Below are 26,011 nucleotides of genomic sequence, written 5' to 3' on the forward strand. Positions count from 1 at the left end.
GTTAACAGTGTTCCCTCATAACCCTGTCTTATCTGACCATTTTCTGATAACCTTTGAGTTTACATTACTTGACTATACAGTTTCTGAGAAGAAATTTACATATAGAAGGTGTCTATCAGAGGATGCTGTAACCAGATTTAAAGAATTAATTCCATCATCCTTTTCTTCACTGCCATGTGCAGATATGACAGAGGACGACTACATAAACTTTACTCCAGCAGCATTTGACTCTCTTGTTGACAGCACTATAGTTTCAATGCGTACAGCACTGGACAATGTTGCCCCTCTGAAAAGGAAGGTAATCAGTCAGAAGAGGCTGGCTCCTTGGTATAATTTACAGCTGCGTGCTTTAAAGCAGACTGCAAGAAAGCTGGAGAGACAGTGGCGTTCCTCTAATTTAGAAGAGTCTCAGTTAGTCTGGAAAGATAGTTTAACAATGTATAAGAAAGCCCTTCGTAAAGCTAGAACTGCTTATTATTCATCATTGATAGAAGAGAATAAGAATAATCCCAGGTTTCTTTTCAGCACTGTAGCCAGTCTGACTAAGAGTCCGAGCTCTGCTGAGCCAGTTATTCCTTTAACTCTCAGCAGTGATGATTTCATGAGCTTCTTTATTAATAAAATTGTTTCTATCAGAGAGAAGATTGATGGAGTCCTTCCCACTATTATTAGTGATGTATCATCAAGTACAGCAGCTTTAGAAGTATCTTTAGAACCTGATTTGTATTTAGACGGCTTCTGCCCAGTTGATCTCTCTGATCTAACGACAGCAATAGTCTCTTCTAAACCATCAACTTGTGTTTTAGACCCAATCCCAACCAGACTGTTCAAGGAGGTTTTCCCATTAATTGACACTTCCATATTGGATTTGATCAATCTGTCTTTGTTGACAGGATATGTACCTCAGACTTTTAAGGTTGCTGTAATTAAACCTTTACTTAAAAAACCTACTCTTGATTCAGAAGTGTTGGCTCATTATAGACCTATATCCAATCTCCCTTTTATGTCTAAAGTTCTTGAAAAAATAGTTGCAGCTCAGCTTTGTGATCATTTACACAGAAATAATTTGTTTGAAGAGTTTCAGTCAGGATTCAGAGTGCATCATAGCACAGAAACAGCACTGCTGAAAGTTACCAATGATCTCCTCTTAGCCTCTGATAGCGGACTTGTGTCTGTGCTTGTCCTGTTGGATCTCAGTGCTGCATTTGATACGGTCGATCACAGTATCTTATTACACAGACTTGAACATGTTATTGGGATTAAAGGAACTGCATTAGGCTGGTTTAAATCATATTTATCTGATAGATTTCAGTTTGTTCTTGTAAATGAAGAATCTTCCTCACACACCAGAGTAAGTCATGGAGTTCCCCAGGGTTCTGTGCTTGGACCGATTCTTTTTACTTTATACATGCTTCCATTAGGTAACATTATTAGACAGCATGGCATAAATTTCCATTGCTATGCTGATGATACTCAGCTGTACTTATCTATAAAACCAGATGAACCCAATAGGTTGGTCAGACTACAAGCATGTCTTAAAGACATAAAGACCTGGATGACTCAGAACTGTCTGCTGCTAAATTCAGACAAAACTGAAGTCGTTATCTTTGGACCTGAGCGTTTCAGGGAGAAATTGTCTAGCTATATAGTTACTCTAGATGGTATTTCCTTGGCTTCTAGTTCTACAGTGAGGAACCTTGGAGTTATTTTTGACCAGAACTTATCATTTGACTCGCATATAAAACAGGTTTCTAGGACTGCCTTCTTTCACCTTCGTAATATTGTTAAAATCAGGAACATCTTGTCTCAGAGTGATGCAGAAAAACTAATTCATGCATTTGTTACTTCAAGATTGGACTACTGTAATTCTTTATTATTGGGCTGTCCTACATATTCTCTGAAAAGCCTTCAGTTGATCCAAAATGCTGCAGCCAGAGTTTTGACGAGAACTAACAGGAGAGATCATATTTCTCCAGTTTTAGCTTCTCTTCATTGGCTCCCTGTTAAATTCAGAATAGAATTTAAGATTCTTCTCCTCACATATAAAGCTCTTAATGACCGAGCTCCATCATATCTTAAAGATCTCATTGTAAGATATTTTCCTAACAGAGCACTTCGTTCCCAAACTGCAGGTTTACTTGAGGTTCCCAGAGTTTCTAAAAGTAGAATGGGAGGCAGAGCCTTCAGTTATCAGGCCCCTCAATTGTGGAATAAGCTGCCAGTAAATGTCCGGGAAGCAGACACCCTTTCCACTTTTAAGACCAGGCTTAAAACTTTCCTTTTTGATAAAGCTTATAGTTAGGGATGGCTCAGGTGATCCTGAAACATCCCATAGTTAAGCTGCTATAGGCCTAGACTGCTGGGGGGCCTCATCTGACACACCTTTCCTCACTTTACTCTCTTTATGTATATGTGATATTATTGTGGTCATTAACTCGTGTTTCCCTGTTCCAACAGATATCCTTTGAATGGTGTTACAGTGCCGCCGTCGCGGTGGCCCCCTGCCCCCTCCCCCCCCCCCTTTTTCTGTCTTCTCAAACCCCAGCTGGTCGAGGCGGATGGCCACCCTTCCTGAGTCTGGTTCTGCCAGAGGTTTCTTCCTGTTAAAAGGGAGTCGTTTCTCTCCACAGTCGCCTCAGGCACGCCGCTCAGGCCGGGAGATTGGACCGAAAAACAAAAAGTTTTCAGTGCAATCTGTTGGTTTTCTTAGCTAGGAAATTGTTTTTGAATTGGCTCTATAGGAACGAATTGGATTATTTTATGAATTATGATTATTATTAATTAATTGAATTCCAATTGGCTTGAATTGGACTTACTATCTAAGTGCCTTGAGATGACATTTGTTGTATTTGGCGCTATATAAATAAAAATGAATTGAATTGAATTGAATTGAAATACATACATTATACCCCATAATGAAGCTGACATTATTCTGTTTGACTTAAATTATGCACTATAATTGAAGGTCAATTTGACTCGGGATATAACTAGGTCAATGGGAAGTGTAACCAGCGGCTGACTTGCTACTTTTGGATGCCTTAGAGCTTCAGGCTCTTGGAAGAGAGCGTGTGTTCCAAGACCATGTAGATATCCTTGCGGAGACAGACGAATGGATGACATCGCGATTTTGATTGCCAAGGACTGTGCTGCTGCAAATATGCAGCTTGCTGGAGGCACTACTCCAGAGAGAAACACGCCGATCAAACCCAATTCCACCACACGTCCAGGTCCTCACCACCCTTGGATTTTTGGCCACAGGAACCTTTCAGAGGGAGAATGGAGACAGATCGGGTGTGTCCCAATCCTCTGTGAGTCGTGTGCTCCCCTTGGTCATCAAAACTCTCATCAGTTTATCACCCATGGTACATCAAATTACCATACACCGCTGTCCAACAAGTACAAATTAAGAGGGATTTTCATGCCATGGTTGGACTGCCAAACATAATCAGAGCAATAGACTGCACACATATTCGCATCAAAGCACTCGTGCCGTTGTGAAGCGCACTAGTGAGCTGAAGGCCAGGTGGGTGTGTCTTGATACAGCGGGGGGCAAACTGCTCTATAGCCCAGAGAAGGCATGCCAGATTATTCTGGCATGCTGCGTTGTGCACAATATTGCCATGAACGAGGGTCTCCCACTCCCTGAACCAGCCCAGGCAGACAACATGCCAGAAGACCCCCTCATAGACTGCCCCATCAAAGTGCTATCATGATGAGGCAACAACTGATTGCACAGCTCTGTATTGTGAAGTTTAATGAGCTGAACATCTTTCTCCATACAGGTTTGTCCTTTAAAAGGTTGGTGAACTTCTTGGAGATAAAACAAGCACTTTGTACCAAAAACAAGGAAAAAGAGCTCAGGATGAAGAAAGATGAGGAAAGTAAAATTACATAAATGAGATGAGCCTCCAGATAATGGACTCAAATTGGCTGAGGTGCTCCACTCGGGCTTTGGCCTGGAAGTAACACACCGACTCATTTTCTCATCTAAGTAAAAACATATGAAACTGTTCCAAGATAATATAATTTCCAACCTAGTGTTTCGGCTCATTAAGCTGACTTTCCATATACGGTGCTGTGACTTTTAATCATGTCTCTCTGCTGCACAGAATGAAGTACAGGTCTTAACTTCTTTGTTACAGCCTAGCTGTCGGGAGGCAAACACAAAAGTTTATTTACTAGAGTAACTTCAACGTGTTTAAGTCAGTGTCAGTGGTGCGAATGGATTCAATGGAAATGTTGTTTTGAAAAGAATTGGGTCAATGCTTTAACAACCGATTTTCCAGTCGGACCAACACAACCAATAATAAGATGTTCAAATGGCTGAGACGTTGTGGAAAGGAGACAAAGGAGCTGGCTTTAGAAACTGATTTATCTTGCCTGTTATTTGAAACGTGTGACATGTTTTGATATAACTGGAAACATCGCTCTTAAGACGAGGCCAAAAGAAATACTTGGGAATGTAATTGTAAGTAATTCTCTTGTAATGCTCTCTAAACTTACTTGGAACCACAATCTGGTAAACAGGATCCCCTACAAAATGTTTTCCCATGCAGCACCCATTTTCTAACCAGCAGTTTATTTCTTAGCAGATAACCCTTCACTACACTCTTACCATGCCTTGCCTTTAAAATTAACACCCGCCAAATGCGGGTGAAAGTTATTTTTGGCGTGTATTAAAAAAAAAACTCACTAGCCGGCTTGGCCGATGATAAATGAGGAACTTTACCATCTATTTCGTGGGACGCGAAATTATTATATACAGTCTATGCGAGGGACGCGCAAGCGCAGTTTCTATGGGAACGCATCCGCCGATGCTGCCGTACTAGGGTGGGTGTTGGTCACTCTTAGTTTGGAAATACGATAGACGCCGGTACAAATAAAAATACAGACGCAAACACTGACAAAATGTGGCAATGGTTGGGACAGCCAGCCGTGAAGAAAAAATATATGCCTGCCAAAGGAGGGGAGGAGGATGATATTGAACCTCGCGAAACAAAAAAAGGAAATTTAACTGTAAATGGCTAACTGGTCGTTAGTGGCTCGTGTATGATCACGAAAACAACGTAATGTTCTGTCAGGATTGCCGAATGTATGCTAAAGAAAAACACAAAATGAATAATTTTGTGGTAGGAACTAATAATTTCAAAGTAGAGGCGGTAAAGGATCATGAGAGTGCCCAAAGTCATCAGGAGAGCCTGAGGACGAAATCCGCCAAAACGTGTCGTATCAAAGAGAGTGACGCTGGAAGGAGCCTGGCCTTAATGAAGACGTCCGAGTTTGAGAAGTTGGAGTTACTTTTTTGCAATGCCCACGCCATCGGGAAAAAAGGCAGGCCTTTCACTGACTTTGCATGGATGTGCGAGTAAGTGCACTAACTATTACTTACATGTTTCAGGCTCGTTACATTTTATACGGTATCTTGACGTACTATAGTGTCTCTGCTATAGAATACTTACGTCAATGGCGCCTCCAGATGCAAGTGCTACACCATTTTACAGTTCAGCTTCACACTTTATCAGTCACATAACATGCCAAGGTTTTAACAGGAATATATCATGTGGCCACCACGATTGCCCTAATACAAGCATTTTTAATATATGTGTTTTTGGTTATTATTTGTTTCAGGGTTGATAGAAAGAAAGGCTTGAAGATAGGAGAGACATACACCAATGACTATCAGGCAAAAGAGTTCATTCACTTCATAGCAGAGGATGTGAGGAGGAAGATGAAGGCAAGATTGTCAGATGTCAAGTTCATGTTGAGGAGGTTGAGGAGTAATGAAATGTTAGAATAAGTTTTGTATGTACATAAGTTTAATTATTGTAATTATTTTTAATTGGATATACATTCTCAATTTCACTGTAGAATTAATTTAAAGCTTTAGTTAATAAATTGATCAAATGAATTCAGTGGCTCTCATCTGTCTTTTTTGCATGGAAAAATATGTGGCTAGTGGAAATTCTGATTGGCTGGTAACTTCAGAAACTTACTAGCCACATTGGCTGGTGATCATAAAAGTTAATTTAGAGCCCTGGCAGTAACACGTATTCGTCGCTAATATAGGTAGCAACATGACGAGGAACCAAAGTTTTAAAAGCTGACATAAGAACACAGAAGGTCTCACATTTTTTAATCTCCAGTGAAATGCACCAGTGGTTAAAATGAGTGACCAGCTCTCTGGTATACTCCATGTGCGTCTGCCTAGACTTTTCCCATGATCTAAACATCTGGCGATATGCCTCAAGCACCAACTCATAAGCCTTTAACACCACGGATTTTATGGTCCCATAAACCTGACTCTGAGCTACACTAAGCACCGAGTACCTGTTAAAACGCATAATGTGCATTCAGCGTCGGGTCAACCTCTACCTTCTTCTACTCGTTCAATTCTCACAAAACTGGGGAACCAAATGGAGATTAACTATAAACATCAAAAGAACATGAAGGTCCAGGAGAAGATACAGAAACCTGTTAACTTAGAGTTAACTTGTGCTCCTCAGGCTCCAGCCTTTTCCTTTCAGCCTGCAGTTTTGTAACACAGATTTGTTACACAGCTTCGTTACAAAGCTTCTTTAAACAGCTTTGTTACACAGCTTTGTTACACAGCTTCATTAAACAGCTTTGTTACACAGCTTCGTTTAACAGCTTTGTTACACAATGCTCCCTGAACAGACCAGGCCTAGGTGGAGCTCATGCCACTAATTACCAGGGCTCTCAAGTTTTCAAGTTTGCTTGGAGTGAGATTCGGGCAGGGCAGGGCCGTGTGCGCGGGGGGGGGGGGGCGCGGCTGCTCCCTTGCAGTATCCCATCTCCATCACCATAAACTAGCTACTTAAAGAACAAAGAAATTGTTTTATTTATACCAAAATCACAAATCTTCCCTTTAACACTAAATTCTGCTATATTTTAAAATAAATTGTTTTAGGTATGCAAAGTCTTAACAAACAAAAATTTTTTATGAGTGTTGTTGTAAGTGTTTGTGGCAGATTTTGATGCTTGATGACTGATATTGGGGGCTCCCATTTAAAGCACAGCCATTTTCACAGTCATGATGGATGACAGAGTTCCATTCAGAGCCAACGTGTTCCTGGTCTTGGTTTTATTGAGCCCCACCATGGAAAAAACCCTCTCTGCATCAGCATTTCAGTGTGGCAGAACTAATACCAGTTGGCAATTGTAGATAGCCTTGGGAATCTGCTCATACCAGTCACCTTTGAAAAAAATTAACCACGGAAGCCTAATTACACTCCTACATATTTTTCATTTTTCATTAAGTTGCTCATGTCAAAGGGTGTGTGCTGAATATTTAGGCCTACTACTCTAACGAACACTTTAATCGGCAGGTATTGGTCTTTTACAAGGAGTAGGAAAACTATAGTAACTAATAAAAGATTCAAATAAATGAAGATATGACCTGCTGATGATCCTGACGGTTCTCTTCCACCTCCAGCTCGTCTACAACTTCTGCATGCGTGCTTGCAGCTGAAAGCTATTTCAGACCTCACCCGGCAACAAGAAATTCTGTTTTCTGATTGGCTGAGAAATTCTATTTTGTGATTTGCCGATGGGTTGCTAAATCAAGACAGCTGTACCAGAGCTATTCTGAGCTGTACAAGCGCACAGTAACCTGCCATTGACTCGTTTATAGTATAGGCCATTACAATTTCTGTGCGACGTTGATCATTTCTCAGCGTGAGAAATGGCATGTGTGGCGTGTGAGCGTGTGAACTTGTTGAAATGCGTGTGTTTCACTCTCATTGCGTGAGACTTGAAAGCCCTGAATTACCTAGGCAGCTTCTGAAAAAACTAACTGTAATAGACACCTGGTGGCGGGCCATCGCAGATTTTTCACAAAAATCCAAATAAAATCATCTTAATTTGATGCATCCTTTTGTGGAGCTTCAACAGCTGTAGAGATATCCTGACAAAACACTGTCTGAAAGGGATGGACATCATTGATTTTACCCACCAGTCATGGTCCTCTGAACAACATGTTCTCTGAGCCAGCCTGAACATTCAATAAGTCACACATGATCAATAGCCGATCACATAGCAGCGCCTTCAGAGACCGAAAGCTGACACATTTCACATCTGTCACTGACAAAACAGCCGAAGAGATCATCTGCAGTCTGAGTTCATCAACGTGCTGCCTTGATGAGTTGCCCACCAGATTTCTAAAGTCTGTGCTGAGCAGTTTGTTGCCACAACTCATAACAACTCATCTAGTTAACATCTCCCTTCAGACTGGAACTGTCTAACAATGCTTTCGATACTTTCCAATCAGGCTTCATGGCCCCACCACAGCACTGAGACAGCTCTGATTAAGGTGACAAATGAATTCCGCCTGAACACAGACGCAGGCAAAGTCTCAGTCTTAGTTCTGCTGGGCCTAGGTGCTGCCTTTGACACAGTTGACCATGCAATCTTATTACAGAGGTTAGAAGACTGGGTGGGAATCTCTGGTAGTGCTTTAAACTGGTTCAAGTCCTATCTCGAGGACAGGAAATATTTTGTTGAAATTGGTAACTGTATCTCAGACCAAATGGATATGATCTGTGGGGTTCCCCAGGGGTCAATCCTGGGACCCCTATTGTTCAATCCGTATATGCTTCCATTAGGCCAGCTAATACGCAGCTATAATATGTCCAACCACAACTATGCAGAGGACACTCAGATCTACGTGTCAATGACGGTAGGAGAACATGGGCCTGTAGATGCATTGTGTCACTGCGTCGAATAGATCAGTGTGTGGATGCAAAACAATTTTCTGCAGCTAAACTCAGACTAAATTTAAATCATTGTCTGTGGCCCACAGAAACAAAGATAAAGTGTTATCAGTCACCTTGAGACTCTCTTTAAAACCTAATAATCAAGTTGTCTAAATCAGACTGAGAAAGACTAATCCATGCGTTTGTCTCCAGCAGGTTAGAGTACTGTAATGGCCTGCTCTCTGGGCTCTCTAAACGGGCTGTAAGACAGCTGCAGTACATCCAGAATGCTGCTGCTCGAGTCCTGACTAGAACCAGGAAATACGGCCACATTAGTCCAGTGCTCAGGTCTCTGCACTGGCTTCCTGTCGCTCAGAGAATAGACTTTAAAACAGCTCTGCTTGTGTACAAGTCTCTTCATGGTCTAGCACCATAGTACATCTCTGACATGTTAGACCCATATGAACCAACTCGGACTCTTAGAACCTCAGGGAGGTGTCTCCTGCTGGTGCCCAGAGTCAGGACTAAACAAGGTGAGGCTGCGTTTCAGTTTTATGCTCCTAAAATCTGGAACAGTCTTCCAGAAGATGTGAGACAGGCCTCAAATCTGACAATGTTCAAATCCAGGCTGGAAACAGTTCTATTTAGCTGTGCATATGACGACTGAAAGTATTTTATCTGCACTCTTTGCTTTTAATATAATTAATTAAGGATTTTTATATTTTATGGAATTGCCTAATTTAAATTGCCTTATGTACGAATTGTGCTCTACAAATAAACTTGCCTTGCCTTACCTGCCTTACTGAAGTGACTGGTTCCATCTTTGTTCTTGGATCCGACACATTTTAAACCGTTTCCAGATGTGCCCTCACTTTGTTTGAGCATTTTACAATTGAACTTTAACCCAAACTTTAACAAATTTCCTCCTGTGCTGTTTTTACATAGAACAAACTTCAATGTGAACAAAGCTGGTTCTCTAAAATTGTTCAAATTCAGAAATAAAACATGCCTTTAGTCAGATCCCCAGCTAGCAACTCTATCATGTGCAACCACCTGAACATACTGTGACTCAACTTCATTGTCACAGACAGACTAAAACAGTAGTGCTGCAGTTTCTACTTTACAGTCTTCTTTACTCACATTACAAGCAATTATGAGACCTAATTTTAAGAGGAATCGACAGTCTTACAGAGAACAAGCTGCTGATTTAAGACAACCAAAGCTACAAGCTGATTATTGATTTTACAACAAAGAGGTCAAAGATACACACTGCTGACTACATCAGTGGAATCAACAGTCCCAGTCTCTATAGTGGCTAAGAAAGCTCAGAAATGACTGGACTTTCTGTGGAAGGTTAAACCCCCATGCCAAGTCCTTGAAAACCCTTAAAGGGAAGCATAAGAGAGCAGCCTTCATGGAAGCATGACAAACTGGCCCAAAACAGGACAGCTCTGTAGTAAATAATGAAAAAGTGCCCCAGAACATCATCAATACCATCCCCAGAGACATCAGTGAGAAATTTGGGAAGACAAACAACACATCAAAGGCAATTTCTTCCCTCAGACTGTCAGACAGTAATTAATGTTTCTGACTAGAACTAAATTTGATTTTCAGAAAACATTTTGTTTTCTGAAAATCCAAAAGAGTATATCATACATTTCATAGTAGACTCTGGGCCAATCAGAGAGCCAAACTGTTTACGTTCAGCCGGCCAACGTAGACTACCAATCAAATGTATCGCGAAATACATAATTCCATTGTCTGCTGTTTTGATAATATAATCATTTAGAATTTTGTGGCCCTTGTTGAACTACAATCTTTCATCCTTAAAGCATCCAATAAGTTGAAGTAACGGTTTTCTGTGTGGCATTATCAGTCTCTCACATGGTTGTGGAGCAGTGACGTGCACAGGTAATGGCCCAAGTTGCCAGGGCAACCGCCCTTTTGCCGTCCTTGGCTGATGCCCTTCCGAGGGAGGGGAAAAAATAATATAGGCAAATATGATTTCATATTTCAACATGATTTTCTGTATAATTCGTAATTTTGATTGAAGTTTCCTAAAATAAAGTCTTCAGAGTCAATCATTCAGATTCACCAGACACCTGGAGATTTAGGCAAAAGGGAGGGGCGCGGGCGTTGCGGAGGGCAAGCAGCACGCTTCACTAGAAAAAAAAAAAAAACAAGCGCGCACGCGACCGGGCAGCGCTTGCGCCAAGCAGAGACGCCGTGGGAGTAGAGCGACTGCCCTGACGGCCTGAAAAGCTGAGCTTGAAATGTGTACACAGTGCCTAGGCTACAAGACATGATCACAATCAACTTCTCTAAAATCCAATGTCGAGTTTAGGACGTTTAGTGACCATAAATAATCTGACAGCCAGCTACTGTGCCACGTTTAGGTAGCAAAAAAAAAAAAACACAGACAGCCAGCTAGCTTGCAGTCAATGTTTTACATGGCTCAAAAAAATAATATAGGCCTAGGCTAATATGATTTCATATTTCAACATGATTTCTTTATAATTTGTAATTTTGACAGAAGTTTCCTAAAATAAAGTCTTCAGAGTCAATCATTCAGATTCACCAGACACGCACACTTTGTGAGTTCTATGGTCTTCAGGGGGAAGAGACCAATCTGCAAACAGAGCTAAGGGTCTTCCATGCAGCTTACAAGTGTCAGAGGAAGACAGTGACAGCCATGCTGGAAGTGTTCAAGGAAAACAATGCAGAAGTAGTTTTCCCCACCCTCTTCAAGCTCACCAAAATTTATGCCACTCTGCCTGTCTCCACAGCAATAGTGGAGAGGTCCTTCTCAAAGCTCAAGATTGTGAAAACCAGGCTTAGAAACCAGTGTGGGCAAGAACGGCTGTCTGACCTCCTCCTCCTTGCCATAGAGAAGGACATTGAAATTAACAAGCACGAGGTGCTGAAGATTTTTGTTGACATGGCTCCCAATAGGCGCCTCCTTTTTTTAACTTTTACACTGTTAGTGTTAAAGTACACTGCTACACTGTTAACACCTTACACTGTGTACCGCTACACGGTTACTGTTACACTGCTTAATATTTCAATAAAGACAGTGTGCTTATAGTGAAAAACCTGTGAGGTTGTTTTGTTGTTGCTGTTTTTTGTTTTTTTTTGGGGGGGTTGCCCTTTCTTCAGGTTAGAGCAACTGCCCTTCAAGATTCCTGTGCACATCCCTGTTGTGGAGGAATCTTGGCCCACTTTTCTTTCCAACGTTGCTTTAGTTCATTGAGGTTTGCAGCATTGGTTTATGCACAGCTTTCTTAAGGTCCCACCACAGCATTTTAATCAGGTTGAGGTCTGGACTTTGTCTGGACCATTGCAACACCTTGATTCTTTTCTTTTTCAGACATTCTGTTGTAGATCTGCTGCTGTGTTTGGGATCATTGTCCTGTTGATGAGCCAGTTTCAGCCAAACTTTAGCTGTCGGATAGATGGCCTCACATTAGACTCTAGAATACTTTGGTATACAAGTATTTAGTGAAAGAGAAACAAACTGTCAGTAGAAGTACCTTTAAGTCTACTACTTACCGTTGTAATTGAATCAATAATATCCTTTGCATGAGTGTTAAACCTCTGTTTTTCATCATGATTACTTGAGAAACTGACAAAAATGTGCCTTCAATGCTAAATGTGTGTCCTTATTGGAGCCAAAATGATCGATTAGCCCTTCGGTTGTCGGTTCACTACCTGTTAAAGGACAGTTTAGCTGAGTGATGCTAAATGTGTCACGGGTGAAAAGACGTGTGTTAACAGGAAATGGGACAAACTACAACTAAAAGTAGAATGAACGTAGAATAGATTGAAAATAAACAAAAATAACTGAATCCATTCCTAAATAACTCCCCAATAAGTGGCTGCAAAATAGATCTTTTAAAGTGATTTATTGATTATTCTGAAGTGTTGATGGTCAGGAAATAGAAAGAAATGCATGCTTCCTGAATGATGTGTTTATCTGCACCAAAGCAGGAACTACATGAAAACAGCCACGAACCGTAATCGGAACCAGCTGAAACCTCCGTGTTTAGCGAGCAGGACTCACCGGTGGATCATGACCACTCTCTTGCTGTGTTTCCACCGCTGCTGCGGCAGCCGTTCCCGCGTCGTTGTCGCTGCTGGTGGTGGTCGGTTCAGCCAGCCTCTCCAGGCACGCTGACCCCAGCGAGGAGCTCTTGTGGTGGGACTGCACCAGATGTGCAACCGTGGGTTTATTCGCGCAGATGGACTTGCGCTTAACGGAAGAGAGGAGCTTCTCGCGGCCGAGAGCGGTGCCGCTCCCCGCCGCTTTGCCGCAGAGCGGAGCCTCCTGCGCCTCCACATCCACCTGAGAGGAAAAGAGCAGGTCGGGCTGCGACGAGGAGATCACCCGGCCCAGGACGACGTTTTCCTTCCGCTTCATCTTCTTGAACACCCACATGCCCGGCTCCTTCTTGTCCTCGGGGTCTCGGGCGCCCAGCTTGGGGCTCAGCAGCGGCTTTGCTTTGGCTTGAAACTGTTTCCACATTGTGTTTTGTGAGCAGCTCTCATTCTCGCCCCCTTCGCTTCGCTCCATCCCCGCCTCTGCCCGCCGCTCGGTTGGGTTGTCACACCTTCTGACAGGCTACGGCTCTGGTGGAATTACACCGAGAAAGAACACGTTCTGAAACAGACACTGGTCACGGCCGGTTGCACGAGCCAGCGGAGGTTTTACAGCCCCTTTCCCACAATATTTAGACCACCAGGCAGCAACAGGGCCGGTCTTAGCTTCCATGAAGCCCCAACACAATTCTGTCAGCCCCCGAAACTCTGACAGCTGCTGCAGTGACAGAAGGGGGAAGTCCCTTGAACTCCCCTCCGAATGAATTATGCCATCTTCTTTTGTGGGAAATAACTATTTACTCGGCTATTAACTGTCATACCTTTGAGATTTTCCTTTTTACTGCACACATGTTACGCCTGTTATTTTTGGGAAGCCTTTATTTCTGGTGGATACACAAACTTCCACACATTCATCTATACACACTACAGTACACCTTACATCAGGGGTCTCCAACACGTCGCTCGCCAAAGGGCCAATGAATCATACATTAATTTGAAAACTTAATTGGTCTCTCGGCAAATCTTGATGAGTCAGCGACCAGCGACCGCAAATTGAATTTGCTCCCGGGCGCAGTCTAGTCACTTGGTCACTTGTGGTCGTTTTGCCAGGCTGAAAATCGAAACTTAATCAGGCGTTCAGTGCAAAACTGTCATTGTACATTCAGCAAGTGAAAAGCAGAAGATTTCAGCACTTCCCCTCTATCTCAAAGATGCAGGCCAGCGTTTTAGATGTGTCCAAGTATTGTGACCTGTTATCAAGGCTTGGACAGGAGTTTGCTGATAGATTCAGTGACTTTGAGAAACTTGAGCCCTGTGTGACATTTATGGCCAACCCTTTCATGAATGTGGACATAAGTGAGATTTCAGGACAGATGGCTGAACTTTTCTGTGTCGATCCTGAGGAAATGGAAATGGAGGTTATAAACCTTCAAAACAATGCGCAGTTAAAGTCTCAGCAGCATTCACAGCATTTCTGGAGCTTGGTAGAGTCAGATAATTATGAAAATCTTCACCAAGCAGCTCTGAAAATGTCTGCTTTGTTTGGGTCTACATACCTCTGTGAGTCAGCTTTTTCTGACATGAATGTCCTGAAATCAAAGCTCAGAACGGGACTGACTGATGAACATTTAAATGACTCCATAAGAGTGAACTTAAGTGGATACAATCCAGCATACACCTCTCTTGTTGACTCCTTGCAGTGTCAGTCATCTCACTAGCTAAAAAGGCTGAACTTCTGAACACATTCACACTCACACACACACCTTCACTGCTCAATATTGAACTGAATTAAATGGTTTTTATTGTGAATGCAATTTTTGTTCTTTATTTTTGTGATGTTTTAATACAGAATGTGAGATGTGGACAGTAACATATTGTAAATGTTCAGGAAAAGAAGGCTTATTGTGTTTGTTTGTTCAAAATGAGCGACGATAATAAATGTTACAAAACACAAGTAGCTCTCGGCCATTTTTATTTTGTTGAAGTAGCTCTTAGAGGGAAAAAGGTTGGAGACCCCTGCCTTACATCTTACACACACACACAAGGCAGATGGCCGCCCTTCCTGGTTATAGTTCTGATGGAGGTTTCTTCCTGTTAAAAGGGAGTTTTTTTTCTTCCCACAGTTGCCTTGTGCACGCTCAGGACAGGGGAATTGGATCAAAGAGAAGTTTCAGTTCAATATGTTGATTTCATTAGCTAGGCTACTTTATTCAATTGTCTCAGTTTGAATTTGACCCATTTGGAATTTAATTGGACTATGATGAAACAGGTGAAAAGGGCAAATCTTTAATCAACATTAAAAGATAAAAAAGCAAAAAATCTTTGTTAAAACGATTACCTTGTTTTTGACAAAGAAAGCAGATCACAGAACTACACAAAAACACTGCAAACTGAGTTTTAAGATACACTTTATTGCCAAAAGTACTCACTCACCCATCCAAATAATTAAATTCAGGCGTTCCAATCACTTCCATGGCCACAGGTGTATAAATTCAAGCACCTAGACATGCAGACTGCTTCTACAAACATTTGTGAAAGAATGGGTCACTCTCAGGAGCTCAGTGAATTCCAGCGTGGTACCGTGATAGGATGCCACCTGTGCAACAAGTCCAGTTGTGAAATTTAAATTTACTAAATATTCCACAGTCAACTGTCAGTGGTATTATAACAAAATGGAAATGATTGGGAACAACAGGAACTCAGCCACGAAGTGGTGTTCCACGTAAATTGACAGAGCAGGGTCAGAGGATGCTGAGGCGCATAGTGCGCAGAGGTCGGTAACTTTCTGCTGAGTCAATCGCTACAGACCTCCAAACTTCATGTGACATTCAGATTAGCTCAAGAACAGTGCGTAGAGAGCTTCATGGAATGGGCTTCCATGGCCGAGCAGCTGCATCCAAGCCATACATCACCCAGTGTAATGCAAAGCATTGGATGCAGTGGTGTAAAGTAGCCTGGGAATTCCCATGCTGCTTTGCGCGCAATTTCATTCTCACTGCAAAGTCAGCCTGGAAACCACCGCCCTTATTTTTGCCTGAGTTTGGGAACCAATCACAGAACGGGGGGGGCAGCAAGACGATGACGACGTCTATGCGCTACACCGAAGCTTGTAGAGTGTTAATCCAACATGGCAGCGGACACAACGTTACCGTTCAATGCAGCCTTAGAAAGTGTTTTAAGTAGCTTAGAGCGCAAGTTTACTTTTATTTTACTTTTTTTTCTTCTTCTTCCTCGTCGAATTTCTGTCGTCATCTGGTATAAGTGATACAATTGGCTATGAATCGTGCGCAAAGCAGCATGGGAAGAACCAGACGCCATTTGATAGACATTCGTAGCGCCCAATAAACAGCTCTAGGCATTCGTAAACCACGCCTCAAATACGAGAAAATGCACACCTAGTTCTCAGACCACCATCTCATCGAGATTGTGGACGCGTCAGCCAGGCTAGGTGTAAAGCACGCCGCCACTGGACTCTAGAGCAGTGGAGACGCGTTCTCTGGAGTGATGAATCACGCTGCTCCATCTAGCAATCTGATGGATGAGTCTGGGTTTGGCGGGTGCCAGGAGAACGGTGCATGTCTGACTGCATTGTGCCAAGTGTAAAATTTGGTGGAGGGGGGATTATGGTGTGGGGTTGTTTTTCAGGAGCTGGGCTTTGCCCCTTAGTTCCAGTGAAAGTAACTCTGAATGCTTCAGCATTACCAAGAGATTTTGGACAATTTCATGCTCCTAACTTTGTGGAAACAGTTTGGGGATGGCCCCTTCCTGTTCCAGCATAACTGCGCACCAGTGCATAAAGCAAGGTCCATAAAGACATGGATGAGCAAGTTTGGTGTGGAAGAACTTGACTGGCCTGCACAGAGTCCTGACCTCAACCCGATAGAACACCTTTGGGATGAATTAGAGCGGAGACTGTGAGCCAGGCCTTCTTGTCCAACATCAGTATCTGAGCTCACAAATGCGCTTCTGGAAGAATGGTCAAAAATTCCCATGAACACACTCCTAAACCTTCTGGAAAGCTTGCCCAGAAGAGTTGAGGCTGTTATAGCTGCAAAGGGTGGGCCGACGTTATATTAAACTCGATGAATTAAGAATGGGATGTCACTAAAGTTCATATGCGTGTAAAGGCAAATGAGCGAATACTTTTGGCAATATAGTGTATCTTAACGATGGACGCAGTTTTCCCAAAGATTGATTTCAGTTACTGTTTTGCCCTGTCTAAGGGTCACCAGGACACAACATCTTCCTCAGGTGTCAAGCACCAACGGCAGGGACGTTGCTAGGCATACAGCTGTACAGGGGCACAGGCCCCCTGCCAGAACACCCCCACGAACACTGCCATACTATAGACAGAAAATGAGCCTGGATGTATGAGAACATTTATTCAAATTTGCATGAACCTCAACAGGTTTAACAGAGCTATGGGCAATCTAAGAAAATAAAAACACTTTTGAGTTCAGCCATTTAGCTTTTCAATTCCTCCTTCTGTAGCACATCAAAGATAATCAAGTAAGCCTTTTACAAGAGGCAATATTACTAAAAAAACACAGTATGCAGCCTCACAGGACACAATATTGGGGAGAGTGTTGTTTCAATTCAGTTTCACTGTCTTTAAACATGCTCGAGGTCCCCCCCACAAGAGCTGGAGGAAGTGGCCGGGGATAGGGACGTCTGGGTTTCTCTGCTTAAGCTCCCCGCGACCCGATCCCCGGAGAAGCGGAAGATGATGGATGGATGGATGGATGGATGGATGGATGCCTTTAAACAGTCAAACTGCTCTGAGATGTGGAAACACAAAGAGAAAACACTGAAGTTAGTGGGCTCTGGCTATACTCTTTTAGAAAAATCAACTAACCAAAACCTACAAATTAACTGAAAACGTTGTGTGCATACGTTTACAGACACTCATAGTTCCCAGCACTTTCTGTCACTTACCGTTGGACACTGAAAACTCCCACCGTACATAAACAGGCCTTGAACTGAATCCATTCAATACAACAGATAACCTCTTAAATATAACTACACAAACAAGCCACATATATATTTACTTCTTCCTTCTGGAAACTGTTTCTCAGGGCCATCATCAATGCATCTCCAGCTTGGTGCGTCAGTAATAACGAATGCTACACTGCCATCTAGTGTCCAAAGTATGCAACATCACAGTTCACCTTTTGAATTTCATGCATTTAACATCAAATAATCAAAACAACATACTTAACAATATAAAATTAATAAACAGCAATATTGTCTTTTGGGACAAAGTAACAAACCACATTTTACCTGATTCTGAACACTTAAGGTGCATTTCCAAGACCTTAGTGGGAAATTAAGTATTAATAATTTACCACCTGGCTACACGTGCACAGAATTTGACATGTTTCATTGCTGGACGAGTACAGCTATAATCAAAACAGTTTTATTATTCAGAGTGTTTTTATAGGTTTATGAAAGAGTCATTTCTTCATCCTGTTTTTAGGCGTTAGTCTAAAGGGTGACACATTTAAACACAAAATGTTTCTATTATTGGATTATGTTTTATTTGCATTAATATTACTGGATATTTGAGAGTTAATTTATTGTACAAAATATTTCACTTTGATTTGTTTCCTTGGGATATTTATGTTGAATTAATTTGCAAATATTCACTTCTTTTTAAGACAAGAAATGTGATTTGGAAACATCCGCCCACAGAGAGCTAAAATTCGACAGGAAGTTACAGCATGCCTATATGTGAAAGCTTTAAAATGTAATTCATATAATATCTGTGTGGAGGAACGTATGATTCATCCACCACAACTGTAAGAGGAACTGGAGATGATTCTAAATTTGAAGCTGGAGCTCAGTTTTTATACTCTTACCGTACTCTTACCATATCTGTCAGATTTCACTGCATCAGGTCAGAATATCAGTACATCTGTCACACTCAGTGATTATAGAGGACTCATCTCCAGGAGCAGCAGATGGATGTCAAATTACATGAAGCATAAAGACAGATACACTTTATTCTTGTCTTTCTTGGTTAAATGTCTCGTCTTGAGTTTTGAATGTGTCTTTATTTATAATTTTCTTTCTTTTTAATGTAACTTTTTGTACTGTAATCTTACAAAAGCTGCTGCTTTTTGGAGAGTTCTGCAGTTTGTGTGTCATGCTGCTTCATGAGGTCCTTCAAAGTATGCTGTGGGTAGTCCCCGTGTGTCAGCATGTACCTTTTTTTTACATTTAATCTTTATTTATTCAGCTAATCTCATTGAGACACAAAGTCTCATTCTCAAGAGAGACCTGTTTCAAACATATAATCTAACAAATTGATTCAAAAGTAACAATCATTAATACAATAAATAAAAAGTCAAAGTCAAAAGCAGAAGAAAGTATTAAAAACAGGTTCCAAATTCAAGATTCAAGAAGATTTATTTATCCCGAGGGAAATTGTTGGACAAAAAAAACAGCTAAAGTCCAGAAAAGGAGAGAGCAACTGTTGCTGTATGCCGCTCGACACAGAATGATGCTTTTATAAAATATAAGGAAGTATAAATTCCTTAATTCCTGTAGGATGTTCCAGGCCAAAGGGTCAGAAACTCTGTACGCACTAAGGGAACACTGAAGGTAGCAAAGGACTGTGGCATTAGGCAGATATGCTGGCAGATATGCTGTCAGTAGACTGAGGATGAAAACCAAAGGAACTTTGCCTGGGAAGTTTACCTTGTGCATGGATACTGAACTTCCTGAGCAGCAAACCCCACAACATCAGGACTGGAGATCACATATCCTCCACTCTCATCCTGAACAACCTCACAACACCATGTCTACTTCCTGATGGAACCTGTGAACATTAGCCGCATTCGTACAGAGCAGTTCTAAGAACACAGTTCTCCGTCGCTCTCCGTAGACGACCATAAATCAGGCTTAAGACATTTCACACTTTACACACAGGGTTGGTAACATTTGCACACAGAGATGATCAAGGGCTTTAACCAGCAAAAAATAGCAAGTTACTTACTTTAAACACCAACTCGTAATGATGCTGTGAAGATGGGATAGAAATTGGGGGCGCACATGCTCAATGCACGTCACGGGGAATAATATTAGGACAATTACATGAATAAAGTTACTCACCAAGAAGCCACCCATCGCAAAGTGCCAGCTTGTAGTCTGTTCCCAACAATGCTGTTACTCAGGATGTATGAATTGTGCGTTGAACCACAGCACCTCGCCACAATGTTGGTTAATTGCATTTACGCATCACATATGATCTGTACAATTCAATTCAATTCAATTCAATTAATTTTTATTTATATAGTGCCAAATACAACAAATGTCATCTCAAGGCACTTAGATAATAAAGTCCAATTCAAGCCAATTGGAATTCAATTAATTGTAATCATAATTATTAAAAAAATAATCCAATTCGTTCATATAGAGCCAATTCAAAAACAATTTCCTAGCTAAGGAAACCAACAGATTGCACTGAAACTTTGTTTTCGGTCCAATCTCCCATCCTGAGCGTGCCTGAGGCAACTGTGGAGAGAAACGACTCCCTTTTAACAGGAAAAACCTCTGGCAGAACCAGACTCAGGAAGGGTGGCCATCCGCCTCAACCAGCTGGGGTTTGAGAAGACAGAAAGGGGGGGACACTGTAACACCATTCAAATGATATCTGTTGGAACAGGGAAACCCGAGTTAATGACCACAATAATGTCACATATACATAATGTCATTTGAGAAATTGAACAGGAGAAAAGGAGAGTAAAGTGAGGAAAGGTGTGACAGAGGAGCTCCCCCAGCAGTCTAGGCCTATAGCAGCTTAACTATGGGATGTTTCAGGATCACCTGAGCCATCGCTAACTATAAGCTTTATCAAAAAGGAAAGTTTTAATCCTGGTCTTAAAAGTGGAAAGGGTGTCTGTTTCCTGGAAATTTACTGGCAGCTTATTCCACAAGAGAGGGGCCTGATAACTGAAGGCTCTGCCTCCCATTCTACTTTTAGAAACTCTGGGAACCTCAAGTAAACCTGCAGTTTGGGAACGAAGTGCTCTGTTAGGAAAATATCTTACAATAAGATCTGTAAGATATGATGGAGCTCGGTCATTAAGAGCTTTATATGTGAGGAGAAGAATCTTAAATTCTATTCTGAATTTAACAGGGAGCCAATGAAAAGAAGCTAAAACTGGAGAAATATGATCTCTCCTGTTAGTTCTCATCAGAACTCTGGCTGCAGCATTTTGGATCAACTGAAGGCTTTTCAGAGAATATGTGGGACATTGATCGAATGAAAATGTTTCCTGTTGATATATACAAATTCATCATGTGATGGCGCTTTTATAGCAAAGAGTGTGCAGTCGCTAGCTCTGCTAACATTTAGGAAAACCGGCTCTTGCTTCAAATTGAGCTTTAAAGTTGGCCTGTTGAACTGCATTGTATGGGAATTTGATATACCTGGCTGAGATGCAGATAATTCCGTCCCACACGTCTGGCATGGCTCGGCTCATGGTCAACTGGCACAGTTGATTTGCCAGCTCACACTGGAATGCCCCAGTTTCTAGGAACCCCAGTGTGCACATCACCTTTGGGCACAAGCAGCGCATGGCTCCTCTAAGTTGCGCTCCAACGCCGCTTGCAGCTCTGCGCACAGTTCCAGGAGGATTCCCCTCAAAACGGCTGATGAGCCAGTTACCATCACGTGCCAGCAAATCCTCTCTGTCTCTGAACACACGCTCTCTTCAAATTTCACCATTTGCAATGTCTTCCAATACCGCTAAAGAAGCCATTGTTTTTAATAGTATGCATTGCACCACTTTGCGCATGCTTTTTATATCGACTTGTGTAATTGCAGACACATGGGTGTCCAGGGCCCTGATGAAGGCATAAATTGAAACATTGGCTTTGATTCAGCACACATTAAGAAGTTTATTTAAATCAAACAGTTAAGATGCTTCTTTATAAATTAACTTATGAGAAATGTACATAAACAATTGTAACATAAACCAAACAAATCTTAACTTCAAACAAAGTATATACTATAAAGTAATGTTATATAAACCTTCAAACTCTCATGAACAGGATTCTAATAATAGTAACAAAGTGCAATAGCATGCTTCTTCACAATATAACATGTTAAAATTGTTGTAACAAACCAAACAAACCAAGACAATAAGTTTTTGAGTGCACTTACTAAATACACTGCCAAGGCAAGGTCAAGTGAAGGAGATTGGAGGGTGTCAGACACCACCTTTGCATCCGCAAGGAGCCTTCAAAAGGTTGCAAGAAGACTGACGTTACATTAACGCACTCTTCTTACAAATACTTTGCACATATATTTAATTTTTTTTACATCTATTACTTTATTCTTTTATTATTATATTTTTTGTTTTGTTTTTATGGCACCAAACAGACCAGGCCAAATTCCTCGTGATGTACAAATTACTTGGCAATAAAACCTTTTCTGATTCTGATTCTGATTCTGATTAGCTGAGTCAGCAAACTTTGAGCATCTGCAGATCTTTCCCAACTATTTTCTGTAGTAATGTCATGCAGATCACAAAGTACAGCAGGTAAGCTGTCCATTAGAATCCTGCAGTATTTAAATGTCCATCTCGTGTCACTGAGCTTCTGCAACTCCCTTGGCTGACCTTCATACATTTGCTTTTGCACATCCAGCCACTTCTGGTAAACATAAGACCCAGACGTATACACAGAAAGTTTCTGCAGTAGTACAAAAAAGCAATCACCCTCTGGGACTGCCTTCATGGTATCAATGAGTACCAAGTTCAGGCAATGTGCGTTACAGTGGACATAAAATGCATGTTTTGCGTCAGTCTTTATTCTGGCTGCCACTCCAGATTGTTTCCCACTCATTACTGAAGCTCCGTCATAACAAGATTGGATCTGTATTCAAGTCCATATCTTTCCAAACAGTGGATGATTTTGTCCTTGAGTCCTTCTGCATCTAATCGTGTGGCTTGTTGAAAGTCAAGAAAACTTCCGTGCACTGCTCCATTGTAGTAGTACCAAAGTACCATTGAAAGCTGCTCCCTTTTTTTTCAGGTCTTTGGTGTCAACAGCAATCACAGAGAACACTTCACTTTATTTCACTTCCTGAATTATCTCCTCACGGACCATATTTGCCAAGCATTCTAGGATTTAATTTTGTATTACACTGCTTGTGTTCTTGGCATTCTGCTTTCCCTTAATTTTTTTCTGCACCACTGGGTCATACTTTGCAATCATTTCCAAAATTTCTAAAACGTTTCCTCTGTTATCTGCCTCTTCTGTCTCACAGTGACCGCGTTTGCAATTTGTGTTGCAGTCAAAAGAAGTACTTCAGCCACTGTTTTAATGTATTTTTAATTCTCTTGGACTTTTTTGTTGTATGCTTTATTAAGGGCATCATGTATGGAAGACTCTGTTAGGACTGCCTTCTTGAGCTCACCCCATGCAAACATGGCATTGACATGACCCTCTGACTTTTCATGTACTTTAAATCCACCATCTTTGTACATTGCTTTTTTCCAATGAGAGAATCCCAGTTGTGATGTGAATACAGATGCGTGGGTGTTTGGCAAAAAAAAGTGTCGGCATGCAAAACAGTAGCCACAGTTTTGGCTTTGGGAGTACTCAAGCCATGGGTGCTGTTAATACCACTCGCTGTTGAAGGACTTCTTCCTGTTGCCTTGCATGGTTCACGGAAAAACCTTAAGTTGAGGCTGTGCAGGACCTGCTGCTCTGGACTGTGAAACGTCCGTAAATTAGAAATAATCATGATCAGTCCTTACTTCAGTTTTTAGGAAGTTTTGTTCAAAATGATTAATTACAAAGTGAATGAATTAATTAAGGTAAGTATGACAACTTCCATGTTATTTGAATGGAAGGCACTCATAATGCTGTGTAAACTGAGAGATAAAATGTCACAACATACTGTGAGGTCCAGGTGGGGCAGCATGTACTTGTGCAACACAAGGAGCCTCTCTGTCATCAGTGTCATCATTACCTACTGACATGCCCTCTGAATCGATTTCACTAGATGAAGTACCTGAAGTAGTAAAAGTGTCACACGTTTTCCATTGTCTTTTCATAATGTTTTGTCTTGAGAATTAAAGAATAGATTGTCTATGTTTAAAGGGATAGTTCGCCTCTTTTGACATGAAGCTGTATGACATCCCATATTAGCAATATCATTTATTAAATTTGACTTACCCCCTGCTGCGTCCTGTGAGCCAAGCTCCAGCCTCGTTTTGGCGTTGACTGGGGTCGCAAAAATAAAGCGTTTTGCTTCTCAAAACAATATGCGTTCAAAAGAGTAATACATTTGCATCACAAAATTGTTCAACAAAAAAAGTCAGACCTCACAATCGCTTGGCGCTATTTTCTCTCTACCTTCATATCAATGCCTACAGCCACCTGCTGATAGACGCACCTGTTACGGTGTTTACTGCTTGGAAGCAGGGGACTGCTTGGTCTGCACTTCGGTCTGCCTGGTTTACACAGCCCGTAGTGATACATACAATAATTTATCATGCATACATACATACTTGTGTTTGTGTATTCATGTATTATGCACATTAATTAATGTTCTTCTGTCTTAACTTCTGTCAACTGTGTTAACTATGTGTGTAGTGATGTTTAAGACAGTTGTAATAACTAGAGTGAGAAACAACTTGAATGTGAGCCTATATGGTAAATTCAAACTATTCTAGCATGACCTACCATCCTGCGCAGGGGGAGCTGACTGCTCTTCATCACTAATATCGCTGAACCAAGACTGCTGTCTTGTACGGAAGAGTATTAGGGCCAGGCATAAGAAAAAATACTTATATTTTGCCTGTCGAGAATAAAGTCGACATGTCGTGAATAAAGTTGAAATGTCGAGAATAAAGTCGACATGTTGAGAATAAAGTCGAAATGTCGAAAATAAAGTAATTAGATGATGGACCAGAGGAGGTGACTTTTTTCTCGAAAATTCGACTTTATTCTTGACATTCCAACTTTATTCTCAACCTGTCGACTTTAATCACGACAGGCAAAATATTATTATTTTTTCTTATTCCTGGCCCTAATACTCTTCCGTGGCCTTGTCTGGGCCTCACTGCTGCTGTCTTTTTTTCAGGAAGAAGCTCTCAATATCTCTGCTTCTCTTCATATTCCCTTAATATCCCTGGGGGAAATATAATTCAATCAACTCAAATGAGGTAAACGTTGGTTAGGTTTTCTGTAACAGACTTCCCAAGTTGGAGTTTCACTTCAACACCCCGTAATGCCCTGCCCTAATGTAAAGTCGCTGGAACTGTTTGTCTGATTAAGCAAGGAATTGTTCCATTTTTTTTTGTGAAATTTTTCAAAATACTTTAAAGTTTTCCTATACTTGGAAGAGTAAAACTGAACTTATATTGATATTACTAAGTGTGAAAATGTAACTATAACTATTGCAGCATTTACTTTATCAGAGAAAGCTTAAGTCACATACCCTCAGAATGCACAGTACATTTTACTGGCTCATCTTTAGACTAGTTTGTGGCTCAGTGTGAGTATCGTGTGGGATAGTGTCATGACAGGTCACGTTTATGTTGTAAGCAAAACAGTTCACACTTTTTTCTTTCACACTACAATGCACCATATTGTTAGAAATCAGTGATCCTGTTGATCCTAAACATAAGTGTGTAAGAAGTAGGGTTGCCAACCGCCCCTTGAAAAACGGAATCGTCCCGTATTTAGAAACAAAAGCAAAAATTAACTTTATTTGATCAAATTTAAGGGTTTGGACATTGTAGAAATGTGCTGCAGTCCTAATGAGGGTTGATCCATGGCATCATGACAGCAGCGACCACCACATCTGCTGACCTCCCTGACAACAACAACAACAGAGAAACAATTCATTGTCACAGCTGCAAAGTCATGCTGAAAAAAAAGTGGCAATATGTGATCCTTTGAAGGAATTAACTTGTGTAATCAGATGAACATTAAATAAAATTATTAGAAGGGGAACTGTTTTACATTCAGGCTGAAATTAATAGTTTGATGATAGTTTTTTTATTTTTATGTTATACAGTTATTTATTCTTTGATGATATGTTATTGTAAATAATTCTTAATTTCCTGCTCTGTCTTCTAATAGAGATCTTAATTTCAAGTTGACTGCATGATGAAACACTAAATGAAGGAATAAGGAATAAAACTAATATCATTAAAGGGACACTATGTAATAAATTAAGTCAT

The 26,011-nt window shown here is 41.2% G+C and overlaps 1 protein-coding gene across 5 annotated transcripts in view; it reads right to left on the reverse strand.

The window, feature by feature from the left end:
• The window catches only part of LOC142372284 (multiple C2 and transmembrane domain-containing protein 1-like), a 59,668-nt gene extending 46,163 nt beyond the window's left edge, over positions 1 to 13,505 (reverse strand). For 4 of the 5 annotated variants that reach the window (XM_075455109.1, XM_075455108.1, XM_075455107.1 and 1 more), the window contains exon 1: positions 12,772 to 13,504. In XM_075455109.1, the coding sequence (XP_075311224.1) occupies positions 12,772 to 13,281 (510 nt within the window). In that variant the 5' untranslated portion in view covers positions 13,282 to 13,504. Of the gene's footprint in view, positions 1 to 12,771 lie in introns of all 5 variants that reach the window. The other variant, XM_075455110.1, reaches the window with a different exon arrangement.
• Between the last annotated feature and the right edge of the window lie 12,506 nt (positions 13,506 to 26,011).

Source organism: Odontesthes bonariensis, chromosome 22 (assembly GCF_027942865.1).
Source record: "Odontesthes bonariensis isolate fOdoBon6 chromosome 22, fOdoBon6.hap1, whole genome shotgun sequence".
Lineage (NCBI taxonomy): Eukaryota > Metazoa > Chordata > Actinopteri > Atheriniformes > Atherinopsidae > Odontesthes > Odontesthes bonariensis.